The sequence below is a fragment of the Gracilinanus agilis genome, chromosome 1 (assembly GCF_016433145.1).
Source record: "Gracilinanus agilis isolate LMUSP501 chromosome 1, AgileGrace, whole genome shotgun sequence".
Taxonomy (NCBI): domain Eukaryota; kingdom Metazoa; phylum Chordata; class Mammalia; order Didelphimorphia; family Didelphidae; genus Gracilinanus; species Gracilinanus agilis.
In genome coordinates, this window is record NC_058130.1 from 58,939,717 (window position 1) to 58,953,821 (window position 14,105).

Sequence of the window (14,105 nt, forward strand, 5' to 3'; positions counted from 1 at the left end):
AATGGAAAAAGGAAGGGAGAAATCTTGTTCACTGAAAAGTGAATCCTACTGGAAAAAAACTTTTATGGGAGTGAGAGGAGAGATTTTGTAATAGGAGATGGGGACCTTATCAGAGGGTGTAATTTAGAGAGATTTATTGATTAGAGGCCCCCTCTACTGACAGTGTTGTGTCTCCTGAATTTGAATGGCATCCTGAGTTTGTGGAGGAAACTGACATTCAGACATGTGGAATTAGCATAAATAGCTCTGGAAAGAAGAAAAATGATCATAGGGAAGATAGAAGGTAGTATGAATCACACAATTGGGCACATGGCAGAATTTCTACTGTGGGACATTTCTCTCTTTTCTATTGCCTATAGGAATTGATACCTCTAAAAGTGAGTCAGGGGGTCAGTGAGGCTGCATAATGGGTAGAGCACCAGGTCTTTAGCTGGGAAGACCTGGGTGTGAGTTTAGCTTTAGATACTTCCTAGCTGGGTGACCCTGGGCAAGTCACTAGATTCCTTTATTCCCTTCCATCTTAGAGTTGTTACTAGGACAGAAAGTAAGAGTTTAAAAAGAAAAAGTGAGTCGTGAAAGGAAAAAAAGAGGAAAGAATGCAGAGTTCATATAGTAATATTAGAAATTGTTTAGGAAAAATTCAAAATTAGTATCAAAGGTCTAATTCCATGTGGAACACAGAGACTAAAGAGGGAATGAATAATATCTGGATCATGAATCAAAGAAAAAAGTTTAGAAAAGACAGAAAGGGGAGAAAATGTAGAAAATGAAAGAAATGATTTTTTAAAGAAAAAAGTGCAGAATTTTTTTAAAAACCTAAAAAAAATTTAAGTAGGGGGAAGAGAAATTTTACTTTACTTAATGGGGGGGGTGCAAAGAAGGAAAAATTAGTCAACTAAATAAGATAAAGAAAAAATAATTAAACTTCAAAAATAGAGGAAAGTAGGTGACTAATAAGAAAGGGATAGGCCTTGAATGAGCAAGAAAAAGCTAGCAGGAATAAGGTTGCCTTAAAGTAGATTAAGCAACAATAACTGAAGACACAATGTACTGTATTTAAGTAGGAAGGACAAAACAACCCTAATTATGAAAAAAATAGATAAATGATAAAAGGTACAAGCCTCACTTTAACTTTAAATATCAATGAATTAAACAAACTAATAAAAACAAAAGAGTGACAGATTGGGTAAGAAATTAAAACTCTACATTGGATAAGAAAATAACCTCTGTTGCTTCCAAAAAACATACCTAGAAAGCAAAGATATACATGGAGAAAAAAAGGAAAGGCTAGAATAAAATTTACTATGTATCAGGTCAGTTATTTGTTTGATCATCATATGCTGAGACAAAAATAACTCCTTCCATTCTCAGAGTAGATCTAAATGTAGGTGTAATCACTGTACCAAATACAGATAGCCCCAAAATGTAACTCAAAAAGCAATTGTTTTTTTAATACATTGAATCTGATTTTCTCACTGATACCCATTAAGAAAATAAAAGCAATGCTCCTAAAAGTAATAAAACATATGCTTAATAATGTAAGAACCCTTTTGAAACAGGAGTTAAAAGGAAATTATAATTTATATAAGCTTTTATAAATTGCAAAAATTATAATTTAAAAATAGTAAAAAAAAATTATTGAGATAGTCTGATCAATTACTGATGACAGTCTCAGTGTAATCAAGCACAAAACCTTTATCCTTGAGACTAGATCTGGTAGTAGTGAGTTAGGTCTATTTGACTGTGACTAAATAGTTCACTGTTAAGAGACCAAGGTGTTGTCTATATGCTCCCAGTAGGCTTATATGCTCACTATGACCATAGATACTTGTGCTTATCTAAGCCCCAGGTAGAGATTTTATCACATTAAAGGATGAAAGCTGGAGACCTGCTCTATTATAAGTCAATGAGGAGCTTTTCCAGTAAATGACAATAATTCTTTCTTTATCTGCCCACCCACTTGTTCTCTCCTCTTGCCTTTCTTTACTCATTAATCCCTTCCTCTGTAATCTTTTATTCCTGTTCTCCCTTCTTTCCCCTTTCATTCTTCTTGTTTCTCCTCCTTTTCCCTTCTCTTCCTCCACCTTTCCCTCTCTATTCCTCTTTTCCCTGCCCTCTCAGTCCTCATCTTTTTTCTCTTTTCCTCCTTCCACTTCTTTGCCTTCTCCTCCCTTTCCCTTTCCTTTCACTTTCATCCTTTCCCCTTGCCCATGAGTCTTAGACAGATGAATGTCCCTCAGTTTGCTGGCTCTTACTTAGACTTATGTGATATGATTAATTAAATAATAGTAATAATCTTTATGTGTTTCCATCAGAGAGTGGACCATTTATTTCTTTGAAGTCACTGGTCAACCAGGAGGCAACTAGTTCTTAAGGACCTCACTTTGAGAGTACTCTTGTCTCTGAGTTTTTAGTCCGCAGTGCTTCCAAGGAATGCCAACACTGAGAGAGGAGAGGGAAACCAGTTTGGCCAGACCGTTCCTGGGACTTCCTGTTGGGTTTCCAGAAGTTCATGTTTATTATTCACAACTGTCTCTAACAAACCCTTGGAGAGGAAGGTGGAAGGAGAAGCAAAAAAAAAAAAAAAATCAAACAATAAAAACAATAAAGATCGTTCATGGACCCTATGCCCTTTGACCAGCCAGCACTGGCATCCTTAGGAGAATATCTTCCTGAGGAAGATGGCATCATTTCTTTGACTTTTTTTCTCTCTTTCGAGATGATATAGACTTCTTGCGGATCTTTAGCTCCAACAGCGTTGGTGGTCCTGATTCGATAAGGGTCTCTAGCAGCATGGGTTTACCTGCTATTGGTGACGGTGAGGTAATGCTTTTTTTCCTAAAGAATCAAAATCCAGATAAAGTAGAAGATATGGACAAGACCCATAGCTACCCCATGGCAGGGCCCACTGAGATAAACTATGCATATTCCCCAATTATTGCCAACCTCTCTTCATCCTAGAGGTCAAACTAGCCTAATATCTTATAAACTTAAATTTGGGGGAGACCATTAAGACCACCAAGTTCAATCCTTTATTTTATATATCAAGAGTCTTAGATCTAGAAGAAACCTTTAAAGGGTAAAACTTCTCATTTACAAATGAGGAAACTGAAACCAGGAAAACTAAAGGGTACACAAGTAGCAACATCAGGGGCAGAATTTAAACCAAGGTTCATTATATTAATCTCAGAGTTTACTGTGACCTCCTACTTCATCTAATTTGGTCTGTACCTGAACAAGAATTCCTCATACAAGGTCATCCAGCCTCCACTTGAAGAATGACCTTCTGTGATGGAGAGCTCTTTACTTAATAGAGTACACAAAGGCTGAAGATGGAGTCTAAGGATCTAGGTTCAAAACCTAGCCCAATTACTTATTCCTTGTGCAGGTTGGCACCTATAAAATGACAAATTGAACTCAAAGACTTCTAACGATCCTTCAAGACCTAAGTCTATGATCCGATTGCCTCCCAGGGAAACCTATTCCACTTCTGGACAGCTCTAATTATTAGGAAAGCTGTTATACTCTCTACAGCTTATGTTCATTGGTCATCATTATGTCTTCTAGGACTAAAGAGAACACATTCCATCCCTCTTATCAAGGATAGTCCATCAGACACTTGAAGGCAGCTATCAAATCCCACTCTATATCTTTTCTGTCTTAAAGATCTTCAATCCTTTTATGAGATCCTCATCTAATAGTGGGTTCTGACATGCAGTGAGCAGGGGACACTCCTAGCCTGTTTGCAGTTTTATTTCCTGATACCCCCTAAAAGACTTGGAACCTTAGGCAGACCAAGGTTACCCTTCTGGGCTAGACCTGGCCCTGTGACTCCCAGCAGACCATCTCTGAAGAAAAACCTTCATCCAAAAGTAATACCTGAGGGCTAGGAAGGACTGGCCCCCTTTTAGGAACTCCCTGACTTACTCAAATGATCATGGCAAAAACTTGGACGATGTTGGGGATCCAAAAATTCATCACTGGTTCTCCAAAGAGGAGCAGAGTTGACTAGTTACTTGGCTAACCCTGTCCTAGGGCTGAGTGTACAAATTTCATGGAGATGTATTCTTGAAATCAGCAATAAAGATGTAGGGATTAATACCTTACACCAGTGATGGGCAAACTTTTAAAGAGGGGGCCAAAGGAAAGGAAATGCTCATCTGTCGGTCTGATTCTAAGGCAACTCTTTCCAAGTTTCATTGTATTGTATCCTACTTGTATTTGTCAGATTAGGAATAATGCCACATGGCCGGATAGAACATTTCAGGCCCCCTCCCTCCCCATCTGGTCCCTGGGCTGTAGTTTGCCCATCACTGCCTTCCACAATACCTTCCACCCAGTAGGTGCTCAGTAAATTATTGAATTTATGAATGTGATTTGAGTTCTAGTCTCAGCACTGCCATGAACTCATTGTAAAATCTTAGTATATCACCACCTCTTTGAAGCTTGGTTCCTCTACTGAAAAATGTGATAAAGCTAACTTTAACTAAAAATGAGATAAAATAACTTCTAACAGCTAGATTGTCTTTCCCCATAGGTACCTGATGGCCTCAGAGAGCTCTTGGAGTCTAGCCACAGCATTTTCTGATCAAATTATCATCATCAAGGGCTCTGGGTTCCGTATAATATTTAGCTGTGTGAATGTGGGCAAATTATCTAACTTCTTTGGGCTTCAGTTAACTCATCTATAAAATTAGAGGGATTAGATTAGATGGTGTTTAGGGTCTCTCTCAGCTCTTGAACCATGATGCTAGGATCATTGATCTCATAAATATTCTCATCATGACTGCCCCAACCCCTTTTCATTCCTTGTAGAGGTATAGTCCTATCTACCAACCCTGGATGACCTCCATCTTGAAGTAGAGGTTCAACAGGGAATCTTAGAATAGTTGAATGTTCCATCTGAAAGATAGCTCAGACTCTTTCATTTCACAAAGGAAGATATCTTGATCCATATAAGGGAAATTACTTGCCCAATAAGTGGCAGAACTCTTACAGAACCCAGGTCTCCATGTTTAGCTTTTCTTTCACTATAAATCTTATTCCTAAGTGCCCTTCCACCAACATAACCCCAGAGTTAGCTGCCTACCTGAAATCCTCCTCTACCATCTCTTCATTCTCAAGTGGCTTTTCCTCAGGAATTGTTTCTTTTACTATTTCCTGTTGTTGTTTCTCTTCTTGATTCTTATGACCTTCAGAGCTCTGAAAAAAGGGGGAGAGGGTACTGGAAAAAAAGCAGGTGATAGGTTATTAATGTTATGTTCTGGCAGGAATTTATTACAGATAAACTCTGCAATGCTTCTCCTTTGACAGATCATCATATATGCCTCACCCTACTAAATGGATGGATCACAGGTTCTGTGCTGGGATCTTTTCTATCTCTGTCCCTGTCTTTTTCTTTCTCTTTTTTCATTCCTTTTTTTTCAATTACATGCAGAAACGATTTTTTAACAACTGTGTTCTGACATTTTGTGATCCAAATTTTCTCTCTCTTCCTCCCCTCCCCCTTCCCCATGTCTCTGACCTTTTCCCCCTTACATCAGCTTTCAGTGATTCCATCAGTTCCTGTATGCTCAAATGTCACTTCTATGCAAATGATTCTCAGGTCACTATATCTAGCCCCAACACTAATACACTGTTGGTGGATCTGTGAACTTATTCAACCATTCTGGAGATCAATTTGGAGTTATGCCCAGAAAGCTATGAATCTGTGTATATCCTTAGACTCAACAATACCACCATTAGGTCTATTTCCCAAGGAGATCAGGGAAAAAGAAAAGGATCTATATGTTCCAAAATAGTTATAGAAGTCCTCTTTGTGGTGGCAAAGAACTGGAAATTGAGGACATGTCCATCATCTAGGAAATGGCAACACAAGTTGTGGTATATGATGGTGATGGAATACTACTATACCAAGACATGATGAACAGATCTATTTTTTTTAAACTTAGAACTATATGGGAGAATGAAGAATGAAATGAATAGAACCTAGTGAACACTGTATACAACTACAGATTTAATATTTGCAGAATAATTTGTGAATGTTCACCTCCAGAAAATGAACTGAGAAACAGAAACATGAAAGAGAAAACCTATATATTTTGCCAGATGATGCCTTTTATAGTATGGTGAGGAGGTGCTATAAATATCTATCTATCTATCTATCTATCTATCTATCTATCTATCTATCTATCTACCTATCTTTTNCTATCTATCTATCTATCTATCTATCTATCTATCTATCTATCTATCTACCTATCTTTTTAATATATCCCCAGTCTCTTCTCTCTATATTGCCAACTCCCTACTGGACATCTCCAATTGGATGTTGCTTAGGATGTTGCCAATGTGAAACAGCCAAAAGAGAATTCATAATCTTCCCTGGCCCGCCTTCATTTCTCTTTTGAGAATGTGACTATTCTTCTAGGCACCCAGGTTCCCAACCTTGGTTAGTTATCTTCAGCTAAAGTCATCCTTGACTCTTCCCTCTTTCTCACCTTTTATAACCAAGACATAACCAAATCTTATATTTTCCTCCATGATATACCTAACATCCATTTTTCTTTACTCGTATAGCTACTGCCTTATCTCTTATAATATTGTCATAACCTTCTAGTTAGTCTTTCTGCCTCCATTCTCTCTCCTTTCCCAGCCATCCTCCAACTAGGCTTGAAACTGATTTTCCTCAAGTGTAAGTCTGTCCATGTCACTTCTCTATCAAGAAACTCCAGTGATTCATCCCATTTTCTAGAGGCATCAAAAACATCATGAACATTTATAAAGTACTGAGCTGGTGCCAAACACAGTCCTTAATGCTGGAGATATGGTAAAAGGTAAAAAGAGTCTCTGCCCTCACAAGGAACTCACATTCTGATGGGCAATGTGAGGTCTAAATAACTGGGTAGATGCAAAATATATAGAGTAGATGGAAGGTGATCTCAGAAAGGAAGGCACCAGGGGAAGCGAGGTAGCTCAGTGAATAGAGAGCCAGGCCTAGAAAAGGAGGTCCTGGGTTCAAATTTGACCTCAAATACTTCTTAGATGTGTGACCCCAGGCAAATCACTTAGCCTCAATTCTACCCCTCTTCTGCACTGGAACCAATACTTAGTATTGATTCCAAGATAGAAGATAAGATTCTTTTTTTAAAAGGAAGGATGACCTAGATTCCAGTCTTGCCTCCTATCTCTATTACCTTGGGCAAATCACTTAACTCCAACTATAAAAAGACAGAGTTGGACTACATGGCCCCAAATTCCCTTTCTGCTCTGGATTTAGGAACCTATGGTAAGATGTCGTCTATACCTTCCTTCCAGCTCAGAAACTCATATCCTTAAACCTTTCTGAGACTTAGTTTCCTTTTCTGAAAAATGAGGGTGGAGGGAGAGGGAGATGGAAGGTAGGGATTAGGCAATCTCTAAGGTCCCTTCAAACTCCAGGCTCTGAGAAAGCAAGTATAAATTGGAATACAAAGGTATTCCCCTTTTATCATTACTGGTCTGGGAAGATGTCACTTAGCAGTGGAGCTGGGGAAGGTGGAAGCTTCAGTTTTGGTCTCTGTTTCAGGAATCAGAATTCAACTGTGGGAATATCCTTGCAGCCCAAGGATGGGGGGACTCCCAGGAAGGAGGCATCTGGTTGTGGTTCAGGGTACTGGGGGACCATTTGGCCAGTAAGAATGGAGCTCCAAAGTGCCAGACTCTTTTGATGGAGGGGAAGAGGGTATAACTGGCTCCTCCATTTACAAGGACTAATGTGTTGGCCAATGTGGAGTGAGTAGTAGTAGACTGGGAAGCATTAAACTTGGAATCCAATCTAGGTTCAAATCCTGCTAATTGTATGAGTTTGAGCAAATAGCTTTAGTTCTCTGAAATAGTTTTCTTACTTCCCAAATGGGGATAGTGATGTTGACTTTCTCTAGCTCACTATTATAAAATGTTATTTTATAATTCATATAAATAATAATATAAATATAAAGAAAGTATCTATTTTGACCAAAACTACCATATAAATAATGGGAAGCAAGAGATAGAGCACCAGGCCTGAAGTCAGGAAGATTTGAGTTCAAATTTGGCATCAGACACTAGCTGTGTGAACCTGGGCTCATTACTTGACCCTGTTTGCCTCAGTTTCCTCATCTGTAAAATATGCTGGAGAAAGAAATGGCAAGCCACTAAAGTAGTCTCAACAGGAAAACCCCAAATTGGGGTCATGAAGAGAAGATAGGACTAAAATGACTGAACAACAACTGTATAAAAATGATCTATTATGGGCAATGTTATGGTATTCTAGTGTGTGGGAGGCCAGGAAGGGGTCACAAACAGCTCCCATGGGGAAGCTGCTCTATAGAGATGCATTTACCCTGGGGCAGGTCCAGGCACACAAAACCCTTGTTTTTGGTCTTCTAGGCACATCAGACTGGGGTGGGGGGTGGAGGGCAAGAGTTTGAAGGAGAAATGGAGCTCACACAATAATTGAGGTGGGAGGGTAACTTAGAGACTGTTCTGCCCCAAATAAAGTTTTCCCTTTCCCCAGTTAAATACAACAGTGGGTTAGGTCTGAAAGGTCAGAAGATTTAAAGCTAGATGACGTCTTGACAGCCTATCAAGCATTTTATAGAGGAGGTAATTAGTTTATTTTATATTTTATAAATTTTAAATATTTTACAGAGGAAGTCCATTGAGGCGATCCCAGGCAACAGCCAACAATTGTCAGGGCTGGATTCAATTCCTGATTCTCTGACCAAGTCCAAATTCCAACCAACTAATCGATCAACTCACAGAACTACCAGCCTACTTTGCCAGGCTCTGTGTTAGATACTGGGGACCCAAGGATAAAAAGTGGATGCTGTTATTACCCCCATCTCACAGTTGAGGAAACTGAGGCAGGGGGTGATTTTATTTTATTTTTGTTGAGGCTGGATTTGAACTTGGGTCTTCCTGCTTTTGGGTCTAGAGCTTTATGGACCTGCTACCTGAGGCTGGATTCAAATTCACACAAATTTTAAGGTTTCCCTTTTGACTTTGGAATCTGATTCATGGAATAAAGCATCCATTCCAGGTCTTTTAGCAGATGCCTTTAGTGGCCTAACTCCAAAGGAGTGACTAATGGTGGACATTTCAGACACTGAGGCAGGGCTGGCAAGAGGTATTTGGAGAGGAAGAGGGATTTTGACACTTCCTCTCAGCTCTCAGGATTTCAGGATAGCCACACACAGTTCTCTGTGACCTTGTGTGAGTTGCTCACCTCTCCAGATCCCCCATTTCCTCCTCTGTGAAATGAGTATTGCATAATGGAGAGAGGGTTGGATTTGAAGTCCAAGGCTGTGGGTTCTAATTCTGACTCTTATTACTCAATAGTCATGTGATTTTAGAGAAATCACTTAACTTCTCTGTTAATTTTACCTCTATAAAAATAAAAGAGCTAGATCATGACTCCAAAACTCCTTTGATCCCTAAATCTATGATTCTAAAAAGTTGAACTGAGTGATCTCTAAGGTCCCATTCCAGCTTGGACACTGATTCTCTGGACAGCTTCCTGTAAGTCCCTTTGTTTTTTCCTGCATCCAGTGCTTGCTTGAATTCCAAAACATTTTTACCATTAGCCAAGTCCCCAGTCTGAACTGTGTCACTATGCTCCATCACTCATGGCGATGGGCCTGGACAGTGACAGATGACAGGGTATTAATGCAGCTTGGGTGGAGGAAGGAGGGGAGGGCTACTCCCCAGATAATTTACGATGGCTGATTATGCAGACCAGCAGAAATTCAGGAAGTGGACTTAAGCTCCAGGCCAGCTGGGGTCCATCACCACCTAATGGTGATAGGAGAAATGACCAATGGTAGAAAGAAATTTTTATGGCTTGGGATTCAATGGATGGAGTGGGATGGGGCAAGGCTGAGGCAGGAAGGCTGAATATCTCTATAGTATATTCCTTTCCCTCTCCCCTCCTCCCAACTCTGACCCACTACTCTAGGACCATTAGACTTCTGGTGCAGAAATTTATAATATATTTATAAATAATTTAAAATTTAATATATTTATAAAACTATAAATAGTTTTGAGGGAACCAGTCCCAGGATGCTTTGTCAATAAGATCACAAAACACCTCATGGAAAAGGGCTGGTTAGCTAGCAAGCAGAGATAGACTTTAAACTCAGATCTTTGGCTCCAAAACCAATTCTCCTTCCATTATACCACCTTACACTTCCTTACACTTGCTCTATAGTGCCTGGAGTCAGGAAGATCTGAGTTCAAATCTTACCTTCTATCTTAGAATTAGAACTAAGTATTGATTATGAGGCAGAAGAATGGTAAGGGGTAAGCAATTGGGGTTAAGTGACTTGCCCAGAGTCACTTGGCCAGGAAGTGTCTGAGATCAGATATTAACGTAGGTCCTCCTAAGTGCAGACCTGGAGTTCTATCCATTGTACTACCTAGCTGACCCCTACACTCTTCTAGCTCTTCACCCTAGATCACAAGTTCTATGGTACATGTATTCCCACTTTTGTCAAGGGTGTGACTTTTCTTTATGGAAAATTATTTAACCCTTGTTTAATTTGTTTGCATATGCATATGGACCTCTAGAATTTATTTCATATTGAATAGGAAGTATGGGAAGGTTTATTGAATGTCAAGGGGAATGGGGATTGAAAAAAATTGGGGAACCCCAGGCCTAGATTTTAAAAATGAAATCACTTTGTCCCTTCTAAGTCCTTCTTGATTAGAAAATTAAAACAACTCTGAGATACCACTTTACACCTATCAGATTGGCCAATATGACAGTAAAGGAAAGTGGTAAATGTTGGAGGGAGATGTGGCAAAGTTGGTAAACTAATGCATTGCTCGTGGGGTTGTGAACTGATCCAAGGATTCTGGAGGGCAATTTCCAACTATGCCCAAAGTGCTATAAAACAATGCATAACCTTTGACCCAGTAAGACCACTACTAGGTCTATATCCCAAAGAGATTAACAAAAAAGGGAGAAAGGACTACTTGTACCAAAATATTTTCAGCTGCTCTTTTTTGTGTTGGTAAAGAATGGGAAACTGAGGAGATGTCCATCAATTGGGGGAATGGCTGAACAAATTGTGGTATATGATTGTGATGGAATACTATTGTGCTATAAGGAATGATCAACAGAATGATTTCAGAAAGAGCTGGAAAGAAATAAATGAACTTATGCGGAGCGAAATAAGCGAAATCAGGAGAAAATGGTACATAGAAATGGAAATATTTAACTTGTATATACCTGATATCTATTTATTTATGCACACAAATGCCCCCAGTAGAATCTAAATCCTTGAGGTCAGGAAATGTTTCATTTTTGCTTTTGCATCTCTAGTATCTGGGGCCATGCTCTGCACCTTATTAAAAATTATATGAGCATAGATTTCGAGCTAGAAGAAATCTTAGAAACTGTCTAATGCAACCCCTTCCCTCTCATTTTACAGATGAAAAAACTGAAGTTTAATGACTCATCCAGGATCACATAGGTGTTTCCATTCGACCCCATGCCCTCTGACTCAAGATCCAGCAGTCTTTCCACACTGTCTCCCAATAAATACTTGAACTGATTTGAATTCATTTTCTTGGGCTTTGTATTTCCTTCCTATGGTTCCAGGAACAGGTGTAGCCTAGCTTTCGTTCTCATTCTGTTTGCTACCAGTCAGAAGTAGAACCAGGATCCACCAGGGAAAAGTTCAGTTCTCATTTCTGTGATAAACAAATCTTGGCTCCTTATTAGTGGTCTATGGGGAGTTTCTCTATTGCAGTGTGACATTTCTCAATACTGACATAATTGCCTGCTTCTGGGCAGCATTGCCAGTTGCTGGCACTGGCTTAATGCGCCTGCCTTAGAGGCTTGCCAGTTTTCTCCTTTCTACTGGGGTTGGTGTTTTGCATAGATGAATGATAAAGGACATACCAAGAAGACTATAGTACCTTCCACCTGCCTATCCCACTTCTTTAAATTCTACCATTCCAATGGAAAATCCCCTGGATTATTGAGTTGTAAATGTTATGCCATACATCATTGAAAGTTAGGGCTATCATTTTGCAAATATATAGGGAACTGAGCCAAATTTATAAGAATAAGAGTCATTCCCCTGTTGATAAATGGTTAAATAATATGAACAGGCTGTTTTTAGAAGAAGAAATCAAAGTTATCAATAGTCACACAAAAAATGCTCTAAATCATGACTAATCAGAGAAGTGCAAATCAAAACAACTCTGAGGTGCTACCTCACATCTATCAGATTGGCTAACATGACAGAAAAGGAAAATGACAGATGCTGAAAGGAATGTGGAAAAATTGAGACACCAAAGCACTTATTTTGGAGTTGTGAACTGATCCAATCATTCTGGAGAACCATTTGGAAATGTACCCAAAGGGCTATAAAACTGCATACCCTTTGAACCAGCAACACTACTACTAGGTCTCTATCCCAAAGAGATCAAAGAAAAGGGAAAAGGATCTATTTGTACAAAAATATTTATAGACTTTTTTGTGATAGCAAAGCATTGGAAATTGAGGAGATGCCCACCCATTGGGGAATAGCTGAAAAAGCTGTGGTGTATGTTGGTAATGGAATACTATTCTGCTATAAGAAATAATGAGCAGAATGATTTCAGAAAAACCTAGGAAGACTGATATGAGCTGAAAGTGTGCAGAATCAGGCAAATACTATCTATAGTAACAGTAATAATGTGAGGATAATCAACTGTGAAAGCCTTAGTTACTCTGATCAAGACAATGATTGATCCAAGACAATTTCATGGGATTCATGATAAAAATGCTATCCACCTCCTGAAAGAGAACTGATAAACTCTGTAAATCTGAAGAAGACTTTTTTCAAACTTTAATTTTTATTGTTTTATTTTGTCTGTCTTCTTTCACAACATGTCTAATATGGAAATATGTTTTGCATATCTTTACATATATATTGATATCAAATTGTTTGCCTTTTAGGGGAGTAGGATGGGAGGAGAGGAAGGGAAAAAATCTGGAACTCAAAATTTAAAAATCTGATTATTAAATCTTTTCACGTGTATTTGGCAAATATTTAACAAAACAAAAATAATTTTAAAAAATTAAGGCTAGAAGGATCTTTAGGACACAGAATGTCAGAGTGAGGAGGAACCTGAGAACATAGAATGTTATATCTGGGGGGGCAGCTAGGTGGCACAGTGGATATATAGCACCAGGACTGGAGTTGGGAGGATCTGGGTACAAATCTGACCCTAGATACTTCCTAGCTTGTGACCCTGGGCAAGTCACTTTATCCTGTTTGCCTAGCCATTGCTCTTCTGTCTTAGAGTTGTTACTAAGACAGAAAATAAGGATTTTAAAAAATGTTGAAGCTGGAATGGACCTTAGGACAGAAAATATACAACTCAAAAGAACTTTAACAATCATCTAGTCTTACCTCCTCATTTTACAGAGTAGGCTCAGAGACATGAAGTGATTAAATGAGACCACACAGTACTTTGGAGGAAATGCTTAGTTCAGAGAGTTCCTTGTTCCTTGCCTCCTATCTCCTTTTTAGCATCCTTCTCTTTTTGGTCACCCTTCTCCCAAACACCTGGCTAAGTTTTATTCCCACAAGGCTTTGCTTTTGGGTCCCAGTTCCTGGTAAAATGAGTTGGTAACTATTTAATGCAGGGGTTCTTAACTTAGGGTCCTTGGATTCCCAAAAGGTTCCAATGGATAGCTTTCAGAAGGGGTCTATGAACTCAGAGGAGGGGGAAAAATGTTACTTTAATTTTCACTAATTTCCATCTAAAATTTAGCATTTTTTCAATTACAAATAATAATTTTAAGAAATGTTCTTCTGGGGAATGGCTTCACCAGACTGCCAAGGTGGGATCTGTGTCACAGAAAAGGTGAAGAACCCTTGCTAAAAGGCAATCGCTTTCCTAGGATAACTACATATAGGTAAGAGATATCAAACTAAACTAAATCAGAATCTTTTCCCCTCTCCTATCTCTGCCCACAGTCTTCTACGTACCTCTACTCTGGCCCTCCAGAGACAATTTTCTTCTTTGGCATATTTGGCTGTGTCATTTGGAACCCTCCTCTCCTCTCTATACCCCATTCTCATTTACTC

At 39.0% G+C, this 14,105-nt stretch overlaps 1 protein-coding gene across 1 annotated transcript in view; it reads right to left on the bottom strand.

Moving 5' to 3' along the window:
* Positions 1 to 2,318: 2,318 nt before the first annotated feature.
* Positions 2,319 to 14,105, bottom strand: part of C1H3orf20 (chromosome 1 C3orf20 homolog) — an 83,346-nt gene continuing 71,559 nt past the window's right edge. The window contains exons 17-18 of the mRNA XM_044676072.1: positions 5,090 to 5,224; positions 2,319 to 2,838 (exon numbers count right to left, since the gene is read on the bottom strand). Coding sequence (XP_044532007.1) covers positions 2,688 to 2,838; positions 5,090 to 5,224 — 286 coding nt within the window. The 3' untranslated portion in view covers positions 2,319 to 2,687. The remainder of the gene's footprint in view (positions 2,839 to 5,089; positions 5,225 to 14,105) is intronic.